Below are 26,824 nucleotides of genomic sequence, written 5' to 3'. Positions count from 1 at the left end.
GTTCCCTATAGCGGTTTTGACAACTAGAATTTTAACCATTTGCAGATTTTATCAAAACAAAACTGTTTTTAAGAATTTTGCCAACGAAGCATATTGTTCTTCATGCATATATTTAAAATATGTGCTGATGCGAATTTCTCCTTGTCAATTCAATCTTCAATCTGGACACAATCACATACTGCGCGTTAAGGTTTGGCATGGATGCCCAAATATGGGTACCGCGTGGGACAATATACACTTGACGTTGATACACAAATTAAAGATAAAGTTCTCACATTTGTCGGTCATATCATACCATATACGCTTTCAGAATTTATGAATTAATAACAACGACGAAGAGGAATGTCACTCTGTGAGCCTAAGCTTTGATGCGTGCTTTACGACCTCGGGGGAGTACACTGTCTCACATTTTCTCACTTTTAATATCAAAGGAAGGTTGGGTATAGCTGTCATTATAAAGCTGTCATTCACGTCCACTGTCGCACAAACAACAACACTTGACCACAGATGGCCGGCTTCCACACATAATGGTCACTGTGTGTAGCAATGGTGTATCGGTGTATACGTCCTGGCTGGTCATTGAATAGTGTTAATTTATGGTCAAAATGACGAGAAGATATACTGTCGTCAACATTGAGAGATTATAACTGAGCCTTATGGCATTTCATACATATTTATATCAAAGACTCCACTCTCATATATTAAGAATCGTAATTTTACATATTTGAGTCTTAAATTCAGTTTGTGAGATCTTTATGTATGATAAAATAATGAATGTGTTTCACACTGCCGTGGAATGTTATTCATCTTAACATTTACAGTTCTGTTACTGTGGGGTTATTTCCTGAATCTACAATTATAATCCATCCTTTTATGACTCGAGTTGTGTTCACGTGTCTTAGAACAATTCATCAGTTGTATCACAGAAAAAGTTTCGTCCAAGTAAAGAGTCAAGGACAATCCCGAAAACGTGACGATACAGTGAGTGAGTATGGTTTTAGGCCGCTTTTAGCAATATTCCAGCAATATCACTGCGGGGGACACCAGAAATGGGTTTCACACATTGTGCCCATGTCGGGAATCGAACCCGGGTCTTCGCCGTGACGAGGGAACGCTTCAACCACTAGGCTACCCGACCGCCCCGTGCCCATACAGACGATAATGTTATAGTTAAAATGTAATTACAAATAAGTTTTAGAAAAAAGTTATAAAACAAACTTAGTCACATGCGTAGCCTGTACTCACTGTCAAACAAAACTAGACTGAAAACAGTCACCAGAACAATACAAACTTAAGGTCACCATCTGATAACCATTTCTTGTTTGTTTCATTTTTCGCCACCATTGAAAAATGGTGTATACTTTCGTTTGCCGGGCAGTTAATGTGTAATCATTAACTTCTATAAATCATACCATGTGAGTTACTTACTTGGTCTGCAATATGTATTACTGAAATATAAGACGTCAACGCCGACACATATTCCATTAGGGATACATTCATGAACAGATATAAAATATAATGTGTTTGCATCATTTGTATCGAGCAGTAATGTTCGTAACATTGAAATAATTTTGGGTATAATGTAACCGTATCTAAATGAGACACCTATGAAGGACATTGACCGAGCTCTTACACCAATTGTAAGGCGGAGGAGACAGGCTCTTACAAAAAGACGAAATTCATCTTCAACACGGTTCAAACATCTTGGGCGACAGTTTACACAAACCCGTCTAAGTGTGACAGCGTTTGTAGACGCAGATATGCATTGTTGTAGTGATGTGGCGTGAGATATGGCAAGCTAATTGAAGACAGACACCGCCAATAACGAAGTCGAAAAACTCCCTCCTGTGAGCAATGTTCCTCAAAGATATCTCAGCTAAGTCATGTTAATGTATGGGCCTAATGGTCGTCTTAGCACTAAGATCGCTTGGTGGAATGGCCTCGAGCTCCAGACTGGGCCACGTTGCAGAAGGTGATCTTAGTGCTAAGGCAAGCGTCAGTCTGTGGGGTTATGTTTTTTACTTACGACAGTCGTAACGCTAAGATCACTTTATGGAAAAGTGCTAAGACGATACTTTAACATAGACTTACGACAGTCGTTGCGTTTTGTGGAACGGGGACCTGGGTGCGTTATTCAAAGCGATCTTAGCACTAAGGTGATCGTAACTCCCATACCTTATCATAGACTTACGACAGTCGTAGCGCTAAGGTTGTTTTGTACAACGGAACCCAGATCGTCTTCACTGGGCGTCGCCATTTTGTTTGAAGAAAATGTAGTGATATGAGAGGTGGATTTTGATTGGTCAATAGGAGGTAAATAGAAAGGACATAACTCGTACCAGCCTGTTTTGTACAACGGCAACCTGGTGTATACAGATTTTCAGTGATCCATTTACATAATATACACAGCTATTTTGCATTTTACGCCCAAAGGAATCTGGGATCGAGACTGGTTATTTTTTGGTGTTGGTGTTGGTGTTATATTTCAATATGAAGTGTCTCATTCGTGTTGCTTATCTTTCAGATAACTGTAGGAAGAATGGCGTGTTGTTCCAGCCTGGTCAGAAACTTAAGGAGAACTGTAACGAGTGGTGAGATTATTTTAATGTGTGTCAATTTGACAATGTGTCAGTGTGTGTAAGTATGGGACGCACTATCACACCTCACTACATACTGGTTAACACCATGACGCGGTGTCGCATACAGTATATACACTCTGTGCCTTGATAAAATGCCGCATACAGTATAAACGCTATGCGTGTTGTAAGAGGCTACTAACGGGGTCGGGTGGTCAGACTCGCTGACTTGGTTGATGCATGTCATCGTATGCCAGTTACGTGGATCGATGCTCCTGATGTCAATCACTGGATTGTCTGGTCCAGACTCGATTATTTACAGACCGCCGTCATAAAACTGGAATATTGCTGAGTGCGGCGTTAAACAATAAGCACGCAAACAAACAAACAAATAGTCTATACACTCAGTGCTTTGATAAGGTGTCACATACAGTATACACACTCAATGCCTTGGTAAAGTTTCATTTTCAAAGGAAATTCTTGTTGAAGGTCGGTGTAAATGGATGTCAGTGTGAAACATGTTACATGTTGACAAGGAATGTTTATTTACATTACACTTTATTGATGCATCTTGCCGCACATGTTGCAACTATTGTGTCGTTTCTACTGCATTCTTCGTTTCTTCCCAGCATGTGCGAGGTGTTTGCCGGGCCACCCAGGAGGTTTGACTGGCGCTGCAGTCAGAATGTGTGTTTGATTAGACCGGAACTCATCCGCGCAGTGAATGATGGGAGATATGGGTATGGATGGTTAGCTCATGGTGGATGGATAGCTCATGAAACGCATATTTTACACTAATTGCAGCATGTCGATGTGATTTCTAAAAATATTTATGACTAAATAGTATTTTTCTTTGTGGTTTTATTAAACGACTTGTGAAAGACCACCATCTCGAATCCCAAAGAGGGCGCAATTTATAACGCCTCCTTTTTCGTATCCCTTTCGGCAATAGGGTTAAAACGATACTCGGAATTTAAACAGTTTACAAATGGAATATTTATGCAAAACATTAACCGACGGGCACTCGATAATTTACAAATTGAACTGAAGGTTCCTCTAGAAGGAATACGCTCAATGCTGTGGTGCCCATTTTCAGTATAGACCTAGATGTTGTGATCAATCTTGCTAATAGATGGTTGTGATCAATGTTGCTAGGACTGTCAATAAACCCGAGTCCACTCTCTCTTGAACGTCATTCCACAGATGGACAGCTAGCAACCACTCAGTGCTGTGGGGTATGACGTTACCTGATGGCGTCAAGTACCGTTTAGGAACGTTCCCGCTAGACTCGAACGTTGTGCGCATGACGCCACTCAAAGTGAGGCTGGACGAAGTTCTACCGGAAGCATTCGACTCCCGACAGAAATGGGGACAACTCATTAACCCTATAAGAGACCAGGGAAACTGCGGTGCATCATGGGCATTTTCAACAACAGGTATTCACTTCTGACGGAGATCTCAGGGACAATGATTTGTGTTTTACTTCATTATCTGAATAGACAGACATGGCTGATGACAAATCGTGGTATGTAGGTCGGTCAGTTAAAGATGTGGGCCAATATGTGAATTTAGCTATGAAGCGTAAAAAAACCTTACTGAGACTCAACCGTATAACGTATTTGAGAAGTGGAGTGAAATTTGTAAAATGTTAAAGAATTGTATCTACGTAATCTTGAAAAGCATCTTTGTCCTGTCAGGGCGTGTCAGCTAGCTAAAGGAGGAGACCCTGAAGGGATACAGGTCTTATGATGTTTATCTATTCTATGAAAGAGTGAAAAGAGTGAACTGTCCTTTATTCCTCGGAGAAAACTAATATTTACATGTAATTGTTTGGGAATTTATCAACGACACCAGATCCCAAAATTTCAATTTCACTTATTTTGTTGCGAAGCATTTTTCACTGGAGAAAACAGGACACGATTCCCTAAATAGTATTCTCGTTATCGTGTTCGGGGACACTAGTTGTACAGTCTTCTAAGGCACCGCAGTTCGTTGTGCCGAGTTGCTTCCCTAAGGCTTGCCAGAAACCTATGATCGTGAGTTCGAATTCCAGATTTTCCCTGATCTCAAATCTAGGTTTCTTAGCAGCATAGCCGTGCCAAAGTGGTAATCGTGTAAGACCTGCATCACTTCTAACTTGCCTCCCACTTCAAACTGACACGCCGTGATATAACCGAAATTCTTTCCAAAGCAACAAAACCCAAACTCACTCACTCACTCATTTATCCCGGTTGTAAGGTTATTTTGAAGTTTTATCGAAAACTCGGGAAAGTCAGATCATGCATTCCGTTAGTGAAGTCACCATATGGGCTTAACGGATACACTGACCATTGTCCATGTCTGCTTCAGCCGTAGCATCCGACCGCCTGGGTATCGAGTTCATGGGGGACTACAAGGAGCAGCTCTCCCCCCAACACATTCTATCTTGTAACAGTGACAAGCAGGAGGGCTGTGCCGGGGGCAACCTGGACCGAGCCTGGTACTACCTCAGGAGGAGGGGGTACGTGCTGCAGTCCTAAAAGCTTACTTTCGATTCACCCAAAGTGGAACCTCGTCAGTCGGGACACTGCCTAATATTCCAGGGAGAATTGGTTATCCCAATAATGCTTCATTGTTTCTCTGAATGGTATGGGCTGAAAGACCGGCTAGGTTATTGAGGATCGTCATGATATGGTTTTAAAAATTTATCTGTATCCTTATTTTTTCCGTCTTTTAAAATTATTTTTAGGGATCAATTTAAAAATTCTTTCGAGTTGAATTATTGTTTTTGCTTTTCTTATATAAAGTTGATATTTAAATCGAATGAGATTATTTGACCTGGTCGTTGTAAAGCAGTCAGACTTTCTGTTGTAGGCTGGTGACGGAGGACTGTTACCCCTACTCCAGCGGGAGGACCAGCACTGTCGGCGAATGTCTGGTCTCACCCCGGAAGCGTCAGGGGGACTGCCCCAGCGGCATAGAGTTCCGCATGGAGAAGCGCTACAAGACCACGCCCCCCTACAGGATACGTCCTCTTGTAAGTGATGCAGGCGATCGAGTAAAGCCAGTTTCTGCACGCACATCGCTTTGCGCAAGTAGGGATGCAATGTATCTGAAGTAAGTTGTGGACCACAGAATCCGTCCACTGCTGATACATACACACGTTTGGTCGTTTTAGAGTACATGTTGAGGAAATAACGTTTGCAACAGGAAATCCGAAATGGCCGCCACTTTTCCAACACTGACGCCAATAACATCCGGGGGTTATCGTTCCCAGTCCGGATTAACGAAACTATGTAGGAAAACGTTCCCTATTCCAGTCCGAAATAACAGAATTTCTCTGTATGTTATCAAAGTTATGTTGGTGAATCTGGTCCTCAGAAAAGTATTTCAACTAACGACCCTTAAAAAATGGCAATGTAACGTTTGACATTAGAACCTGTATTAATATAGTCAGGTCATACCTTTTTTGGATAACAGGAACTGTTAATAAAAAAACACACTTAAAGACATGTTTTATCATCGGACTAATATAATTCTATATCTTCGTTTGATGTTTCAGATGTGTATTTTAATGTCATGTCTTGATGCCTCGGTGTGTTCCACAGAAACACAGCGTGGGTGTGTGTGTGTAAAAACCTTCTATAAATCCACATCGACAGCGACACTGAAATAGAATGTTATGATGTATATCGACATACAGACAATGACATAACTAAGAAAATAAACCAGCCCCTTAATTTAGCTCATCCTCTGCTGTGAGGTTGTATTATAAGCCGTCTGAAGTTGTTCTCTCAAAGCTGTCTGATCGTGATCAATGAGAATGAAACAGCGAAATACATCCTTCTGTAAACGTTTGTAAATATCAAAATATGTCTTCAGTTGGTATTTATAACCGCACTGCTTCTCATTTTGAGTCACGGTGTCTACCACTGGCGTTTGACTCTTCATCCAGCACCATGTGTGAGTGAGTGAATAATGTTTTACAGTCAACAATATCGCAGCTAAATCATAGCGCGATGTTTGCAATGCTATATGACGGCGGTCTGTAAATAATCGAATCTGGACCAGACAGTCGGGTGATTGAAATCATGAGTATTCATCCACACAGTTGGGATACGATGACGTGCATGAACTAAGTCAGCGAGCCCGACGCCGCTTTCGGCAAGCTTGGGTTGCTGAAGACCTATTCCAAACCGGATCTTCATGGGTCTGGTTGCATGTGTATTATCGAGTCTGCACCAGCTGTACGTCACACACTGATGTTCATTCCCAAGGTTTAAACAAGACCACGTAACAATAAAGGCTGTGGCATACACATAAAAAATGAGTTACCTCCCTGCGTCTTCCAATCAACGGGGGCGGTCGGGTAGCCTAGTGGTTAAAGCGTTCGCTCGTCACGCCGAAGACCCGGGTTCGATTCCTGACATGGGTACAATGTGTGAAGCCCATTTCTGGTGTCCCCCGCCGTCAAAATTGCTGGAATATTGCTAAAAGCGGCGTAAAACCATACTCACTCACTCACTCCAATCAACGCTAGGCATATGATAGTGTCCGCAAAATCGGAAATTAAACTAGAATGGCGAATGGATTTGAATTTGAGCGTATTTACGTTTTTAGTTTTGGTTGAGATAATTAATTATTAATAAATAGTGGAATGATCCAATTCAAAGGATGGAATAAATACAGGGAAGTGGTCGGACATCCACAAGGATACATAGCTTTGAATCTTTGACAACAGCGAACGCGAATCGGTTAGTTCTATTTTGCTGCAGCCACGAATTCCTATGGTTGATAAAAGTCACAATGGCGTACGTCGGTGTCTGGAATATTACACCGGACAGCTCGACAGGCTATGGTACGCGAGTGATCTCCCTTCCTCCCAAGTATCTGTTGTGCGACCTCGAGACATATCACTGTATCCCTAAACTCCCTACACCTACCTGCGCCTCTTGTAGTCTGTTTGTGGAACTACTTACAGAACAAAGGCGACGTAATGGGCTTTCTAGCATCAACAATCAGACTGGGCTATCCACTTGTCAGATTAAACAGTTTTTCCTGTCCGCCTATCTGTCAAGGGAGACTATCCTCTGATTACACGCAGTAGTATTTACTTTGATCTTTAATTGTTGACTCAGTTATCTAGATCGTATCCCGCTTGAAGAAGGTCTGTTGGAAACAGTTCATACTTTTACCTTTCACTCTTTACTTTTTACTTTTTAACTTTTTGAAAGAATTACTATTTTGTGGAAAAAAATTATTCAATTATTTTTAGAACCAGTTAAGTGTTATGTTATGTATGCCAATGTGATTTTATAAAACATTCCATAATTTCTCCTTGCGTATGGAATGCTAACCTTCAGAATATGATGTCCATTACAAATGAGTTAAGTACCAGAAATTCGAGTAAAAAGCACAAGCCACGACCTTGATTCAGCCTGTCGTCAACACGCACCTGTTTTCTCTTTCTTTCCCTTGTTTCAAGAGAGACCAATGTGACTCAAGTGGTCTCTTAATGTAACACGTTCCAGGTGGGGTGAATAGCATCTACATCTCCTCCCACGTCACATGTCGAGGTCTACGTTACTAACCTGTTACTTCAGATCCGCCCTAGAGCGTTCAGACAGTCCTACGTATCAGTAGTAAATGCCCCTCTTGTCGAGTGCCTGTCAGAACCATGGGTTACTAGGGTATAATGATATGCCATCTTAATGTCCATGTCATCCCGCACGTTGATAGTGAACGATGATAATTGGTCAAAATTGCCAAACTGACATTAAAGTTCATATTATGTTTTGGTAACTTCTTTGATAGGCATTTTACTTGCTTGATAACGGTGTTAGAACCTACACCGAAACGTCGCTCTTAATTGTAATAAAGAAGTTGTTCATCCATAAATTCTTATCCTTACTATGTTTTGGTAGTTTCTTAAATGACTTTAAGGCTGATACTTTTGTTTCATGATATGTTTTGTCGAGGCATATATATATGTGTTACCGATTATTGATATATGAGCTTTTTACCCACTTCCCATGCCACTTGTTGAGGTCTATTGTTATATTAAAAGTTGCTAGGCAACAAATCTACACTTCACGCGCCGGGTCATGAGAACTAAGAACTTTATTAAGTACATGGTATTGTGTCCTTATGAAAACTCCGGCTCGCGTCGTGCACTTGTAGCATTTTGTGAAATTTCTCTGTCATGTTGAGAGGAGAGCTGAAGAAAGGAAATCTAATAAATCCAACTTTTATTAAAAAAATTTTTACAAGTCAATTATGTGTTACACCATAGATACCCCAGCTGTATCGCGACGCCCTGTATATATTCGAGTCTTGGGTGGACTAACCAGTGGTTGATAGCATTAACAACTCCACGCCGTTGGGTACGACGACACAGACTCGACCAGATCACACATTGTGACCATCCAATCCTCACTTAGCTCAAAGGGGCCCTATTCTGTCCTGGAATCCCCGCTGGTGTTATACTGTCCGGGGCTGTCTTCATTCGAACAACGGAGACAGTGTCACGTGTTTTCTGTACTGATTTTGATAGGGATTGTAAATGAAGAATGGTCGCTGCAACACTCCACCTTTTTGAGGAATACATTCTCTGACGGTTCTGCTTGTTCGTTGGACACACAGGCATAAGGCCGCACCATGGGTTGTTTTCTTTGGACTGTATTGTCGCATACGGAGGTGAAATGGTTTGAAATGACATTATTTATTGCTTAAAATTCACTTTTTATCTCTGCACGCGTTAATATTTGATAAACCTATGGATCTCGGAAGAATATATAATATATATATCTTATTACTGATTTCCAATTTTGGAGCATTTCATTAGCCACAGGAAGGCCCTGGGCGTAATTGGCAGCCTTCATTGTGAGTTTGGTCCTTACGAGTAAAAACGTACACGAATTAACCTGTTCATGGCCATACAGTCATTTCACCTAAAGAAGCGTTGACGCTTTGTACCGTAGTAGTGACAGTTCCTATTCAACGTATACGTGCTTGAATTGTTTTGTTTGTTGCTACAGATATTACTGATGTAATTCCTCTTATTTTTGGCATCTCCATCACCCTCACCTGTCTCATTGTTCCATTCAAGTTTGACTGCGTCATTTAATATAAGAAACTAAGTTGTCCACGTGACACCTGAACAGGTGATACATGGACATAGGTTTAGACGGCTACTAAACTGCCGAGCAAAAGAAATTATACACCCATGTTTGATGGTGGCTAAAAATGAAACATACAGGTATCATAGGCGATATTACACGCATCACAGGGGCGGTCGGGTAGCCTAGTGGTTAAAGCGTTAGCTCGTCACTCCGAAGACCCGGGTTCGATTCCCGACATGGGTACAATGTGTGAAGCCCATTTCTGGTGTCCCCCGCCGTGATATTGCTGGAATATTGCTAAAAGCGGCGTAAAACCATACTCACTCACTCACTCACTCACATGCATCACATCAATTAGTATCTCACAACAGGGGACGAGCACATGACGTCACAAGGAACATGGGTGAAATGTGATTACTTTCTTTTGTCCGGCAGTTTGTCCTGCCGATAGGGGACTTTGTGTGGACGACTTGCTAAAATACAAAGAAAGTCGATTTGTATAGTCTCCCTCCAGGACTATGAGTGAGTGACTCAGTTGGGTTTAACGCCGCTTTTAATAGTATTCCAGTTATATCACGGCGTGTCAGTTCAATGTGTGAGGAAAGCCCGAAGTGATGCAGGTCCCAGACGTTTACCACTTCGATGAAACCCACGAGCACGGGTATGGTGCTGACAAACCTAGGAACATAATCGGGGCGAACCGGGATTCGAATCATCGGTTTCTGGCTTGCCCAAGGGACGCAACTCTGCGTAGCGAATCGCGGCGCCTTAGACGACTGGGCCATCCGTGCCCCCGCAGGTCTATGAACATCTTGACGCTCCTTTAATAGCTGGGCATCTCACCCAGGGCGCGGATACTTTGGGGAAAAGGGGCGATTGGTGTTTTTGTAAACATTTGTTTAATCAAGTGTGACAGCCTGTGCTGGTTGTGGATTAATTTGTGCTTTCTGTTTTGTTAAAGATTTCATTTTTGTTTTGGTGGTAATATTTAATTATGTTTATGTTTGTAGGAGAGGGAAATAATGAAAGAAATTATGGTCAACGGCCCAGTGCAAGGTATAGTATACAGAAATTATACCCAGGTGTCTGTATTTATTTCAATCTTGTGTGAATTGACTGGTATTAATTATTACTTGAAAATACATCTCAGTTGTAGCCGTGAAGATCCGGGTCTTCAGCAACCCATGCTTGTCCTAAGAGGCGATGTGCTTGTAAAAGGCGACTCACGGGATCGGGTGGTCAGGCTCGCTAACTTGGTTGACGCATGTCATCACATCCCAATTGCTTGCATCGATGCTCATGATGTCAGTCACTGGACTGTCTGGTCCAGACTCGATTATTTACAAACCACCATCATATAGATGGAATGAGTGCGTCGTAAAACAACAAACAAACAACATTTCATTTCTCGTTCTTGGATCCGTAGATCACATTTGTGTAAGGGAGGTAACTCTTGTGATGTGTGTTTGTTTATGATTGATGGCCAGCTGGTGTCACGCAAGGCAACGCGCATTTTCATTGTTGTTTATTATACCCACAAAATATAACTGTGCATGCTTATTTCTTTTCCAATTCGACTTTTATTTGAAATACGTTAAATAAACTGAATCGTAACTTAACTGTTTTAGGGAATGAAGTACCGTAGAAAAATAACAACCAACGTGATCAATTTGTTGTTTAAAGGTTATAAAAGCACGAAATAATTAAGTGTCCAAACATTCGCAGGACCTTATAGTGAGTGAGGGATTTGGGTTTAACACCGCTTTAAACAGTATTCCAGTTATATCACGGCGTGTCAGCTTAATGTGGGAGGAAAGCCCGAAGTGATGTAGGTCTCAGACGTTTACCACTTCGGTGAAACCCACGTGCACGGATATGGTGCTGACACACCTAGAAACATAATCGGGGCGAACCGGGATTCGAACCCGGGACGCAACTCAGCGAATCGCGGCGCCTGAGACGACTGGGCCACCCGTGCCCCGCAGGACCTTATCGGCTGTATATGTGTATACAGATGCACCAGTTGAAATTGGCAACATTTTCTTTTCAGCCACATTCATCGTAAAAGAGGACTTCTACATGTATAAAGATGGAATATACCGCTACAGTAACATCAGCCGTGGCGAGACGAGCAACTTCAGACGGACAGGGTACCACTCAGTCAGGATTTTAGGGTAGGTCTTGTACGGGTGCTTCAGGGAGTTCGGGTAGTGTATGATATCACTGATCTCTCAGCAGTCACAGCTAGACTTCCCCAATCCTGTTTGGCCATGTTGCACTGCTGTGCCCCTCGGATCCTCGTCTAACAGAATGACCCTTCTAGTGCCACACCCATCCCTCTCACACGTCTGACCATACAGGCTTGTGCATATGATGCTTTGTGTACACGCAGAGGCAAACAGGGAGATTTTACTCCGCTTCAATTAGTTTGAAGAATATTTTTCTTTTTTTTAACTCTATTACTGTATTGCTCCAAACGGTGAAATGACTAGTCCAGTATTGCAGAGTAAGCTTTTGAAATGACAATCCAAAGACCGAAGGTAGGGTTTTCACACGACACCAGTGTTGTAGCCACTAGAAACTGCCAGTTGCCTCATGTAGGAATCAGTTTTCTGACTCCTTCCCTCACATAGAGTTTATGTTACGAGCATGTGTTTTCATACGGATTTTAAGAAACGACCGTCAGAATTCTTTCATTTTCCGAGCGAGGGCGAGTTTCGTAAACAAAATTGTCGTACCCTCATCATGGTAAAGAATGTGTGTAGAACCAGCCTTGTACAACGTGGTCTTCAGCACAACATTCAATACCACTCTATTATAGTGAGTGAGTGAGTATGGTTTTACGCCGCTTTTAGCAATATTGTCGCAACATGACGGCGGGGGACACCAGAAATGGGCTTCACACATCAGTCGATTATAGAATTTGTGAAGATTATGAAACATGAAAGTATGCCGTAAATGTCCTTATTGGTTGCCAAACCTTGTATCATATTTCTTTCTTCTTTCAGATGGGGCGTAGAGCGTACATTTCGAGGCGATATTGTCAAGTATTGGGTAAGCCGGCGTTTTGATAACACTATCCATGATTTCGAGATTATGTTAATGAAACGCCCGTAAAATATGTTGCCAATGTGTTCAGATCCGTCATTGATACACCTGAGCGGTGGTCTGGCATTGTAACGGAATCTGTCTTATGTGTATTGTTTTACGCCGCCGTAGCAATATCCCCGTGCTATCACGACGGTCTGTTATAATAGAGTCTGGGCCAGACAAGTGGTATTATGATGAACATCTCACGTCGCCCGCCCGAACTAATTCAGCCGCCTCTATAGCAATAGCTAGATTGACGGGGACTTACTCTAAATCCGGTCCCAACCTGAGTAAAAAGGCGGCACGTGTGGTATATCGCAATTACTGTTTGTAAAGGTCCAATTGTGAAGCTTCTTTAATCACGCGTACTGAAAGTTGGACCAGGATTTGTCCCGCCTGGTATGAATTAAAATGTTCTGAACAACGAGGACGGTCGGGTAGCTTCGTGGTAAAAGCGTTCGCTCGTCACGCCGAAGACCCGGGTTCGATTCCCGACGTCCATTTATGGTGTCTCCCGCCGTGATATTGCTGTAATATTTCAAAAAGCGGCCTAAGCCATACTCACTCACTCTGAACAACGATAGGGTGAGTGAGTATGATGTCATGCCGCTTTTAGAAATATAACAGCAATATCACGGCGGGGGACACCAGAAATGGGCTTCACACATTGTATCTATGTGGGGAATGGAACCACTAGGCTACTCCACCATCCCAGCAACCACAGAACAGCATTGTGACATCTTATAAATGGTTACGAGTCGACTCCTGTTTAAGTCGAACATGTTTAACACCCCATCACATTTATCCCCTTCATATTTATATTTCGAAACATCTATGGTTCTGCAAACATATTCCACGCGAAGTAGCTTTTCGTTTACTATTCTTGACGGATGAGCCAATCAAAATTGGAAACAGGTGGTCATAACATCGTGACCTACGTGTTTAGTCTCGCCTCGAAACCATGTTCAGTTGCTCATGCATTTATTCACTGGATTGTCTGGTCCAACCTCCATTATATAGTTGTAATATTGCCGCGTAAAACAATATTCACTTCATTACATACAAGCGAGACCCGTGAAGATCCGGGGTAGAATAGGTCTTCAGCAACCCATGCTTGCCGTAAAAGGTGACTATGCTTGTCGTAAAAGGCGACTAACGGGATCAGATGGTCAGGCTCGCTGACTTGGTTGATGCATGTCATCGATCCCAATTGCGTGGATCGATGTTCATGATGTCAAACACTGGATTGTCTGGTCCAGACTCGATTATTTACAGACCGCCGTCATATAGCTGGAATATTGCTGAGTGCGGCGTAAAACAACAAACCAACCAACCAACATACAAGCGATAAACATGTGATATTTACCCTCGTTGATCCAACAGCTGTGCGCCAATTCATGGGGCACCGACTGGGGCGAGAACGGCTTTTTCCGAATCGTTCGTGGTGAGAACGAATGTGAGATCGAGGCTTACATCGTGGGGGCTTTCGGGAAGGACAACCGGCGTCGTCGACTCATCAATCTGAGGAGGCTGAGTCGCATCCGGGACGGCAGGAAGTTCCGGAGCCTCAATCTCAGACGTCGGCGCACACGCAGGAAAAACAAGAAGAACAAAAACAAGGACAACAGACGCAAATTTAAGAAATCACATAAATCTGTGAAGAAATTATAGAAATATGTATTAGGTTTTATGAAATTATGATATTGTAAATGCATTTATACTCTACTGTAGCTATGTGTGCATTTGTACGAGCAGTGTTAATTTGTTTCAAGTATGACCTCACATAACAGGTATTTATCCCATCTGCAGCGTGGAACTGGACATCATTTAGACATTCGCGTATGAAGAGTATGTTATGTTGGATTATATCTATGACTGTATGTTCAGTTTTCTTTTGATTTTGTGCTTTTGTTTAGAACTATGTTCTATTTCAAAACTATGCATGCATTTGGGAACTCTCAAACTGATTTTCAGTTATGAAAAAGTCATTAACGGGTATTTAAAAAAAATCTTACACAGCTCAAATAGATCCGATATATGATTCTAAACACGGCAACATGTCAATTAACTATTTGCCGTTTGACTCTCACATGATTTAATTGGCATACGGACTTACGATGCACCATTTGCTATTTTATCTTCCAACTAATCTTAATTGTAATTCGTCCTTCTAAAAGAAATGGTTCGTTTTCGGTTTGATAATTCAGTGTACCATTCCCTAATCGATCTTTCAGTTCGACCTTCTAACAAATAAAAACTGCAATTCTGCCTGCAGGTAAATCATTAACTGGCCAATCTTCCAATCAAGTATTGTTATTCAACCTTCTTTTAATTCGTTTGCGAGGAATCATTTTCGATTCGATTCAACAATGAATCATTTACCAGTCGATGAAAGAAAAAAATGCAGGTACAAGATCTCAGTGATCCTATAGTTACCTCTGTGGTGTCCTCGGGGTTCGAATCCCGGATTTGTCCTGATGGCGAACCTTGGTTTGACAGAACCACACACTCTTGCTTGTAGGTTCCATTGAAGTGGTAGCGTCTGAGACAAGTATCGCTTTGGTGACATGCCGTGATAACTATAAATTGAAGCGGTGCGAAAACTTACCACCTACCACCTTACCCTTTATATACAATACTCAAAAGGACGTAGAAGAACACCGTACTGCTTTCATAGGACTACAGGTAAACGGTCATGGCTGGTGTGCAACACACAACCTTCCAAATGTGGGTGTTCTTTAACTTGTTTTAAGTGAGTGAGTGAGTGAGTTGGGTTTAACGCCGCTTTTAACATTATTCCAGTTATATCACGGCGTGTCAGCTTAATGTGGGAGGAAAGCCCGAAGTGATGCAGGTCTCAGACGTTTCCCACTTCGGTGAAACCCACGAGCACGGGTATGGTGCTGACAAATCTAGAAACATAATCGGGGCAAACCGGGATTCGAACCCACAATCATAGGTTTATGGCGTGTCCAGGGGACTCAACTCTGCACAGCGAATCGCGGCGCCTTAGACGACTGGGCCACCCGTGCCCCCTTTGTTTTAAGTAGTATATATGGGCTTTGTTATGAACCACAAGTCATTTCAACAGTTTTACAAGTCTCTCAGTGAATATCAAACAGTCAGTATATCAAAGACGCCCTGAATGCATTGTGTATGTATGAAATGACAATAGTAATGATCCAGATGTTTACAATCATGTTTACTCCATTCTTCCCCATATTCTTCTTCCCAGCTACAGGACTTTATGAAAAACTACTTTGTTATGATGATTATGTTGTTTTCTGTTGACAATGGCTAGTTTATTTGTAGTAGGCATTATATAGTGTTTTTTTAATTTTGTATACGTAATAGTTTGTACATACATTTCCACCCACAATATATAATTCTTCCGTGTACTATATTGAATTAAACATCTTCCTACGATATCTGTTTGTTGTTGAGCTGTGCAAATCCCCTCATCCGAATGGTCAGTGGCTGCATCCATCCCAGTGCTGCACCATCACTGGTATAATTGCATTTAATTTAATAAAAAACAATCTAGAGTACAAAACAAGCACGTCTCGCTAGCTGTCCCATTCAGCATTAAACTTGTTAAAGAGATATATGTATGGTATTATAAAAGCTTTCCCAGGCTCTTATTATGTTAAGCTACAGCCACTCATCGCTTACTTTTCGAAGCGAACTTCCTCCTTGGTCTAGTGGATAGAGCGTCTGTGAGGAAGGGTGGTGGTTCGATGCCTGGCCGCGTCAGACCAAACGATGATTGTATTTGTTGTTACCCTGCCTGGTGCTCGATATTAAGGGGATGACTGGTTGGCTTGGAGTCAGTATACTGTGTCTGAGTAGGGTATCCATGCTAATCTGCGGCATGGTAATTCATCACTCTGCTTGCACTATACCACTGTTCGCTGTTGATTATACAACTCCGGCGTGTGACTCTGTCATAAAGCGAGTGAGTGAATGTTGCTTTCCGTCGCGGTCAGCAATATTTCAGCTATATCACGTCGGCATGTTTGTAATCGTATCTAGGCAAGGCAAACCTGTGGTTGATAGAGAGAATAGGTACAATGTGTAAAGACCATTTCTGCTGACCCCTACGTGATATTTCTGGAATATTGCTAAAAACGAAATGACATCTCACTCACTCACTCACTCACTCACTCACTCACTCACTCACTCACTCACTCACTCACCCACTCACCCACTCACTCACTCACTCACTCACTCACTCACTCACTCAGCCCCTGACTTGTGTCATCGTGACCGTATAGCGTGGGACGTTGATCATATCATCAACTACTTGTTTACACTTGATTAACTCTGAAGGTAGACGAAGTAGTTGCAAAATTGTTAACGTTCGCGAAAAAAACATACCCATAGTTACACATGAGATCCCTCATTCAAAGTATAATATTTGTCTGGTAATTCTATGTCTTATTTTGTATCCCAATCCAGTTAGTAAATATTACACCAAGTAAAAAGAGAATTGTCGCGCACATGGCATTTGGACATGGAAGTGGATACCAGGCCATTCTGCTTATTTACAAAGTGTAGAGCCATTTAAAAGTTTAGTTTGTTGCTGTCGTCATCAACATTACAAATGACTATAATGGGTTTCAGGACAAACCAGTGTTCGATAGAACGAACATCAGTGCTAGGGACACAGTTCGACGCTATCTTCAACAAAGAATAGTACAAGCTGTAGCGCAAAGAGCCCATTGTGAAACGAGGCTCTAGCCAAGACAAGCCGTTCTGACTGGTGGAGGACGTCAGTGTATACGGACGTGATTGATGTTATGTTGAGTGAGTGAGTATGGTTTTACGCTGCTCTTAGCAATATTCCAGCAATATCACGGCGGGGGACACCAGAAATTGGCTCCTCACGTTGTAGCCATGAAGGGAATAAAACCGGGTCCTCGGCGTGCCAAGCGAGCACGTAACCACTAGGCTAACCCATTTCCCCATCATTATCAGAACATTAAATGTGCGTGTGCACCTGTCAGGTGACAAGACTCCGCTGCATACGCCACCACACCAGACGTCACACCGTTGTTTCACCTGCAACACGCGCCATAATCATACCTCCATGTCAGAATGATGAGATCTGATTGGTCCACGTGATCTTGATAAAATACTTTATCATACCTCCATGTCAGAATAACGAGAGATGATTGGTCGACGTGATCTTGATAAAACACTGTGTAACCCGCACTGGAGGGTAATAAATTTCTCAGCGGAGGAATAAATCTTGTATACCCCGCCACGAGCACTACAGACTGCACGTCAATTTCCGAGAGACAGAATAAATACTTTATACCCCGCTTTAAAGTAAAAAGCCGCACGTTTTTTCCGAGCCAATGGAAGTCACGTGACATAGCATAAATTGACCTCAGCTCAATCGAACAGATGCTTTTTGACTATCAATTTTGAATTTGTGTTAATTCTTTTAAAATGTCATATTAAAACATGTCGGTAAGATAAATTTGTTGTAGCAGGATCACCCGGGGTACTTGGGGTTTTATGTGTCCCTCATTGGGTTCTATACCAGCGGCTGGTGGAATAAAACCTAACGGGAATCATAAAACCCCAAGTACCCCTCGTTATCCTGCTACAATTTACCGCGAAGCACCCAAATTGATCGAAGCACATGTAAAATGTGCAATATACGCCTTTGTGTGATGAGACCTGCTGTGCACTGAGTTTAGGGAAGATACAGTGACACCATCTGAGTGCGTTTTCTAAACATTTCAACAACCGGAGCAGTGCATCATATCTGAATAGGAGTTAATCCTAAGCTTCATGTTTTAGTTCAAAATTATGGTAATTTCAAATTATATGAATTTCAACTTAAAACCGAACGCCGAGGTCTTGCCGAAATGCACGTGATTTATAACCAACTTATCTCAACTATACCATGACGACTTTGTCGTTGCTGTCTGTGAATGATGAATCTGGAATCGTTGCCTTCATTTATAGTTCACTTAACTCACACATAAATGTCGGATTTTGATTGGCTAAGACCCATTCTATTATTTCGCTTATTAGAAAGGTTTATTTCTTGCGCTCCTCGAATTGCCGAACTGTTGGCATTACATTTGCAACGTAATAACCGCAATTGTGCATCTCAAATCACTGATGTAAGACGCCATTCTCCGGATATGTACGATACTTTCCGAATGGAATAGATCTAAGAGGAATAACTAGTTTGTTTTCCAAAAACGAAGTGGATAAATGCCTAACTGTGGTATTCTTACCGATTCGAGACAAAACATGCATGCACAGGACATACCTGCAATGTACTTAGGCGTCTGTGAGATACATTCGTTGTCCAACGATCCCTCGGGTAACATGATAAGTTGTCAACCGATCTCGAGGGGTTTATGGTACACGGGCTCTCACACACGGTACATCACATCGCATGCCCCTCCAGATCGGTGCACAACTCATAATGTCACCTGAGGGTGCGGCTGACAACGAATTCATTTATTCATACAGGTCCGACATTCATTCATACAGATCCACAGGAATATACGTCCACAGTTTCACTGACTTAAGCCTGCAACACACAAGTCTGCATTTGCGTATTTGCGTATTTGCGTATTTGCGTAAGCGCTATCCGTATCCGCAAAAATTCGATTTTGTATAAACATTGCAAGGTGAAACACCTTTGCTTCACGTTCACGTATTGTGCATGCGTCTGACGTACATATAAGCGATGGGAAATCCTTAAAAGATGTCAACTGGGCAAGTTTTAGGTAGAATGTTGACGTTTTACTGATCGTAAGCATAGACATTGCTCGTAAGCATAGACATTACTCGTAAGCATAGACATTGCTCGTAAGTATAGACATTGCTCGTGTATGACATGTTCCGATACAGCGTATAAGCAACCGCATACACAAAACACACACGCAAATGTTGTGTGTTTCCGCTCTAGTGAAACGCGTAGCAGACAACGCAAACGAACCGAGTTACTTCCCTTCACCTAATGCATTCGTATAAACATCGGTTTATTTCATCTCAGCGATACTTATTCGCGATATGCAAGTTATCAAAGGGGCTACATCGGGGCGGTCGGGTAGCCTAGTGCTTAAAGCGTTCGCTCGTCACGTCGAAGACCCCGGTTCGATCCCCACGTGTACAATGTGTGAAGCCAATTTCTAGTGTCCCCCTCCCTGATATTGCTGGAATATTGCTAGAAGCGGCGCAGAGCCATACTCACTCACTCCCCCACCAATCAGAAGCTAGTATTTCAGTGTAAGAAGCGATAAGGGCTTGTGCACCCTCTGTGTTGGTTTATGTTCCATTCGCCTTCGTCTTCCGGGAATTAAAAGTTACATGGAGGATACATCAACCCCTCGATCAAACCCCATGTCCCCCTCGAGACAGGTGGTCAACATTTGATGCACTGCACATACTCTAGAAGAGAGACAAAAACATTGCGCATGGATATTATTATTCGGTAAAGTGCTCGTCCTTATTTTATACTGAATCGGCAACCAGAATGGAGACATTTTCAAAGTCACGACAAACTGTTGTCTTCCGCCTTACGTACTATGTCTGTAGGACGGCTTACTGACATAATTTCGATTCTGGACCATGCTGACCTGTGGTCTGGACCATGCTGACCAGTAGTGTGGACCATGCTGACCTGTAGTCTGGACCATGCTGACCAGTCGTCTGGACCATGCTGATCAGTAGTCTGGACCATGCTGACCTGTAGTCTGGACCATGCTGACCTGTGGTCTGGACCATGCTGACCAGTAGTCTGGACCATGCTGACTTGTATTCTGGACCATGTCGACCAGTAGTCTGGACCATGCTGACCTGTGGTCTGGACCATGCTGACCTGAAGTCTTGACCATGCTGACCTGTGGTCTGGACCATGCTGACCTGTAGTCTGGACCATGCTGACCTGTAGTCTGGACCATGCTGATAAGTAGTCTGGACCATGCTGACCTGTAGTCTGGACCATGCTGACCTGTAGTCTGGACCATGCTGACCAGTAGTCTGGACCATGCTGATCTGTAGTCTGGACCATGCTGACCTGTAGTCTGGACCATGCTGACCTGTAATCTGGACCATGCTGACCAGTAGTCTGGACCATGCTGACCTGTAGTCTGGACCATGCTGACCAGTAGTCTGGACCATGCTGACCTGTAGTCTGGACCATGCTGATCAGTAGTCTGGACCATGCTGACCTGTAGTCTGGACCATGCTGACCTGTAGTCTGGACCATGCTGACCTGTAGTCTTGACCATGCTGATCTGTAGTCTGGACCATGCTGACCTGAAGTCTGGACCATGCTGACCAGTAATCTAGACCATGCTGACCAGTCGTCTGGACCATGCTGACCTGTAGTCTGGACCATGCTGACCAGTAGTCTGGACCATGCTGATCAGTCGTCTGGACCATGCTGACCTGTAGTCTGGACCATGCTGACCAGTAGTCTGGACCATGCTGACCTGTAGTCTGGACCATGCTGACCAGTAGTCTGGACCATGCTGATCAGTCGTCTGGACCATGCTGACCTGTAGTCTGGACCATGCTGACCAGTAGTCTGGACCATGCTGATCAGTCGTCTGGACCATGCTGACCTGTAGTCTGGACCATGCTGATCAGTAGTCTGGACCATGCTGACCAGTAGTCTGGACCATGCTGACCAGTCGTCTGGACCATGCTGACCTGTGGTCTGGACCATGCTGACCTGTGGTCTGGACCATGCTGACCTGTGGTCTGGACCATGCTGACCTGTGGTCTGGACCATGCTGACCAGTAGTCTGGACCATGCTGACCAGTCGTCTGGACCATGCTGATCAGTCGTCTGGACCATGCTGATCAGTAGTCTGGACCATGCTGACCAGTAGTCTGGACCATGCTGACCTGTAGTCTAGACCATTCTTACCTGTAGTCTGGACCATGCTGACCTGTAGTCTGGACCATGCTGACCTGTAGTCTGGACCATGCTGACCAGTAGTCTTGGTGGGCTTGCTGGTGAGAGTAGGTCCCATGTCTGATTGTCGTATGAATCCACCTACACTGTGGATTGTGTTGGTACAATGTTTGACCTGGCTGGTGGTATGTCACTGTTTCCCGACGTGGTTGATCGCCGTTCGTGCCAAGACTTGGTTATTTACAGGCAGCCTTCATGTATATATATATTTGGAGTATTGCTGACTGCGACGCAAACTCCCAAGAATAACCTTAGGTGAGGAGAGATGAAATGAGGTTCAACGTGCCGTTCAAGATTAGTTCACTCATATCTTGCGCGCGCGCGCGTGTGTGTGTGTGGGCTAGGCAGGGTAACAACAAGTACCACCTTTTGACATATTTTGGTATAGATGTGGCCAGGGGATTGAACCACCGACGTTCCACTCTCTTAGCAGACGCTCTGTCCACTGAGAAGTGAAGAAGGGGTATGACGAAACAGGAGACATATGATAGATTGGAAACGGACAGGTACTACTTGCACAGGAAAAAAGCCTCGACGTATTGAATAATTTCAGGAAGACTTTAGACAGGATATTCATAGATATTCCGACATTTTAGGTCCATGAACGAGGACACCAGGTGTTAAGCAAAGTTATATTTTATCAGTTGTCCCACATTTACAAAAGGTTTTATATATGTTTAATGTTTGGTACATTTTACGGTTATAAAATTTAAATTTTATTATTTAGAGTGTGAGTTGGGGTTTACGCCTCTATAAACAGTTCAGTACATACAATAAAAACTAGTCTCGCCATTTGTACACTACATAGTCTTAAAAAGACTAAAGACAAACACCATAATACATGGTACATGCCATCCTGAGAGGTTATGGGGGACATGTCATTACAAATCTGAGTACACAATAATTATACAAAGTAAGTTGAGTTATATCAGAGCGTGTCAGCTTGACGAGGGAAGAAAGTCTGAAGTCAGCTCGAAGACGTTTAGTACTTTGGTGAACCCCGGGAGCAAGGGTATGGTGCTGACAACACTACAAACATGATCAGGGGAATCAGATATTGGAAACCACGCTTTCAATAACGTTTTATGGTAGACACGTGAAGGACATTTCCAAAATTGACTCATCACTGACAAAAATTATGTCTAATGCAATTACCAATTTGGACATGTACCATATGTTCCCGTGTTTTTCAGATGAACATTTGACTTGGCTTTGCATGCGTTTGTGAAAGTTGCGATCGTTTGGGCAGGATATGCTTCCCTCTTCGCGAACACGTGCACATGTATCATCACTATTTGTTAGTGGGACTTTGAACTTATGCCCCTAATGTTGCCATTAACGGGTGGACGTGGGTTACATACCACCTATTGTTAGAGAGTGGGCACATATTGCTAGACAATGACGCCGTTACAAAACCCATGTGTTTAATTGGGCCGATGGATGCGCTGCAAGTGGTACTTAGAATTGGAATTTTAGACAAAGACTTTTTTTCATGATATTGGCTTTGGAAACTTGTTAACTACACCTGTTAATATGAGCAAGACAGCTGTGTGCTCACGTGTAGAAAGTGAGTGTATAGACAATATAGACAGATGTGTCGGAGTAAAGGCTATTTCACGAAAATATAAACAGATTGAACATGGATACCCAACTCTGATACAGTATACTGACTCCGAGCCAACCAGTCCTTGTTTTATCCTCGTAATACCGAGCGCCAGGCAAGGTTTGTGAATGAAATGTTACGAGGATGTACGTTTATTTAGACAAATATTTATATGAAAAAAACCCTGTGTTATCCTAGTTTTTTACCGTTACTAACGACAGCATGACGCGAATAGAGGGGAGAATAATTTAAAAGTTGGTCATTTCCAACTAATATATCAGTTACCCGTGACCTAGCTTAATACTACATGCGTTTCCTGATGTGTGATTCTTGATGACAAATATTTGTGGAAAACTTTATTTCAGCATTACCGCAATGTCGTGAAGTTAGCGTGATCTTAAATCGGAATTCTGATAAAACATTATCTTTGGCACTGAGAATTGGACCTTAGCATTTACATCAACCAGCAACCGTTCCAGTCTGACCGGTTCGTTGACGGATGTATTTGATGTTATGCGATCATGACCGAATGATATTGTTGTAAAAAGGTCAGAGTTATAGAATTTCAGTAACTAATATTTCAGATCGGAAAAAGATTCTCATCTTCTGACTCTCCCTAACTATCGGATCAAATTGAATCACGAATTGTGCACAAAGTAATACGAAATGTTTCTGTTTCCGCCCCCGTTTCCACACGAACATCGTAGAACCTTCCCTCGGGCAAGTCATCGTCGCAACCTCCTGCCCTTCGCTAATTGGCGAGACTTCCTTGCCCCGCGGGATTTCACGAGAAGTGCAACAAACATGGCGGCTCTGTTTGCCAACTGAAACAACACTTGACGATACATCTCTATTTTCTCACAAACTCCTTACACTGGCGCCATGCTATTGTTTCCAAGGTTGGCGTGTAAATTGAGTCATCAATGAGAACATTTGATGATGATGCGGAGTTCTCGTGTTACTCGGCATGACCAGTATGTCTGCCGTCACTCAGTCGTCAGGAGTGGTCAGTGACAGGCATACAGATGGTCAGGAATGGGAAACTCGTCAGATCCTCGGAGACCAGTGTTGAATAAACTGGACACTTGGTTAAGGAGAAGATACTTTAAATTGTTATGGAAAAACGATATCATGATTGAGATGCCATATTCTATGTTTATAAACATGCCTCTGTCCACAGGATCGTTATCAATGAATCGCTGTCAGCCATCCTGCGTCTTGGACAAAAAATCTTTCTTTCTAAATTTGACCCTTATTAATCCAGATATTTGAGCAGTTATAATTCGGTTTGACTCCAACAGACCAAGTAAAACCAAGAAAATTTCAAACTTGTCATTTTATGAATTAGCTCGGACGGTGATGTTTAAAAGTTAATCTGTAATTAATGTCGAAATCCCTGTAATCCCTTGAATTAGTTGATTCCGGAAGTACAATCAACGAAACCCGACAATCAACGAAACCATGTTGGAGTTGATAATAATTTCTCTATAACTTTGGCATTTGAACCATCAACTGCTACAGCAGGATATTGTACGGCTGTGGGACACAACTTGCTATGACATCATATATAACCATCTCATATGTACTATGGACACGAGTTTGATATCCTAGGGGCAATGGTAGCCTCATGGTTTCTATATTTAGTCAGCCATCAGTTTCAAAACATCACTGAAGTTACAACGAGCGCTTCCAGTGAAGCTGATTTCAGGGTACCTCCTGGTGTGGCTTTAAATAGGTGGGAGGAAATGGGGTTTAAGGGTCGCGTTCAAGATAAAGATAATAACACCTATATAGAGACGTGTGTGCGTGCGTGCGTGCGTGCGTGCGTGCGAACGTGCGTGCGTGCGTGCGTGTCGGCTTGTACCGGTCTAATGCAGGTTTTTTTATATAGTGCTAGCCAACTCAGATACCATGCCGCAGCTTAACATGAATACCCCATTAGGACACAGTATACTGACCCCGAGCCCTGTTTTATCCCCTTAATGCCGAGCGGGAGACAGGGTAAAAACAAGCACCTTCTTTTAACGTCTTTTGGTATGACGAGGCCGGGGATCAAACCACTGACCACGCCACATCCGCTCTCCGGGCAGACGCCCTATCCACTAGACCACGGAAGCGGTCGGCTTAAAATGAGATTGACACCGAAGACTATCATAGTTCATTGATGGGAGGATTAATGGTAAGATTTAATTTGGAATGATGTCGCCTGGAGTGTTTGCGGGAAACTTTTGGCGACAATTTGTTTGATCTCCTATAGGCCAATGGGTCATGTCACGTCATTTCAACGTAACTTCACATTTTATTGTCTAGATCACCTTAGTAAGTAATAATTAGCCTAATCACACAGAGAGCCTCAGTTTCACATATGGCACTCAGTGGGGTGTCTGGACCTGCCCAGCAGACCGTGGAGCTTATCCCTTACTTCATGGCATTATGCATGGTCTCGGTACGAACTGAACAGTCAGAGATACGCTACACGATGTAAAGCAGGGAACAAGCCCTCACAAACAGTCAGAGATACGCTACACGATGTAAAGCAGGGAACAAGCCTCACCAACAGACAGAGATACGCTACACGATATAAAGCAGGGAACAAGCCCTCACAAACAGGCAGCGATACGCTACACGATGTAAAGCAGGGACCAATCCCTCACAAACAGACAGAGATACGCTACACGATGTAAAGCAGGGAACAAGCCTCACAAACAGACAGAATTACGCTACACGATGTAAAGCAGGGAACAAGCCCGCCCACACAGTCAGCGATACCCTACACGATGTAAAGCGGGGAACAAACCCTCACAAAAAGACAACGATACGCTACACGATGTAAAGCAAGGAACAAGTCCTCACAAACAGACAGAGATACGCTACACGATGTAAAGCAGGGAACAAGCCGTCACAAACAGACAGAGATACGCTACACGATGTAAAGCTGGGACCAACCCCTCACAAACAGACAGAGATACGCTACACGATGTAAAGCAGGGACCAACCCCTCACAAACAGACACCGATACGCTGCACGATGTAAAGCAGGGAACAAGCCCTCACAAACAGACAGAGATACGCTACACGATGTAAAGCTGGGACCAACCCCTCACAAACAGACAGAGATACGCTACACGATGTAAAGCAGGGAACAAGCCCTCACAAACAGACAGAGATACGCTATACGAGGTATAAAGCAGGGAACAATCCCTCACAAACAGACAGAGATACGCTACACGATGTAAAGCAGGGAACAAGCCTCACAAACAGACAGAATTACGCTACACGATGTAAAGCAGGGAACAATCCCGCCCACACAGTCAGCGATACCCTACACGATGTAAAGCGGGGAACAAACCCTCACAAAAAGACAACGATACGCTACACGATGTAAAGCAAGGAACAAGTCCTCACAAACAGACAGAGATATGCTACACGATGTAAAGCAGGGAACAAGTCCTCACAAACAGACAGAGATACGCTACACGATGTAAAGCAGGGAACAAGCC

The 26,824-nt window shown here is 43.1% G+C and overlaps 1 protein-coding gene across 1 annotated transcript in view; it reads left to right on the top strand.

Annotated features, from left to right (window-relative positions):
• Positions 1-16,192, top strand: part of LOC124112770 (uncharacterized peptidase C1-like protein F26E4.3) — a 48,583-nt gene extending 32,391 nt beyond the window's left edge. The window contains exons 2-10 of the mRNA XM_046472908.2: positions 2,525-2,591; positions 3,206-3,316; positions 3,780-4,012; positions 4,926-5,076; positions 5,430-5,592; positions 10,687-10,732; positions 11,727-11,850; positions 12,685-12,730; positions 14,150-16,192. Of these exons, the coding sequence (XP_046328864.2) occupies positions 2,525-2,591; positions 3,206-3,316; positions 3,780-4,012; positions 4,926-5,076; positions 5,430-5,592; positions 10,687-10,732; positions 11,727-11,850; positions 12,685-12,730; positions 14,150-14,437 (1,229 nt within the window). The 3' untranslated portion in view covers positions 14,438-16,192. The remainder of the gene's footprint in view (positions 1-2,524; positions 2,592-3,205; positions 3,317-3,779; positions 4,013-4,925; positions 5,077-5,429; positions 5,593-10,686; positions 10,733-11,726; positions 11,851-12,684; positions 12,731-14,149) is intronic.
• The last annotated feature ends 10,632 nt before the right edge of the window (positions 16,193-26,824 follow it).

The sequence above is a fragment of the Haliotis rufescens genome, unplaced genomic scaffold (assembly GCF_023055435.1).
Source record: "Haliotis rufescens isolate VD_foot unplaced genomic scaffold, xgHalRufe1.0.p SCAF_2, whole genome shotgun sequence".
Taxonomy (NCBI): domain Eukaryota; kingdom Metazoa; phylum Mollusca; class Gastropoda; order Lepetellida; family Haliotidae; genus Haliotis; species Haliotis rufescens.
Note: the sequence above shows the minus strand (reverse complement) of the source record. Positions and strands in the feature narration are given on the sequence as shown.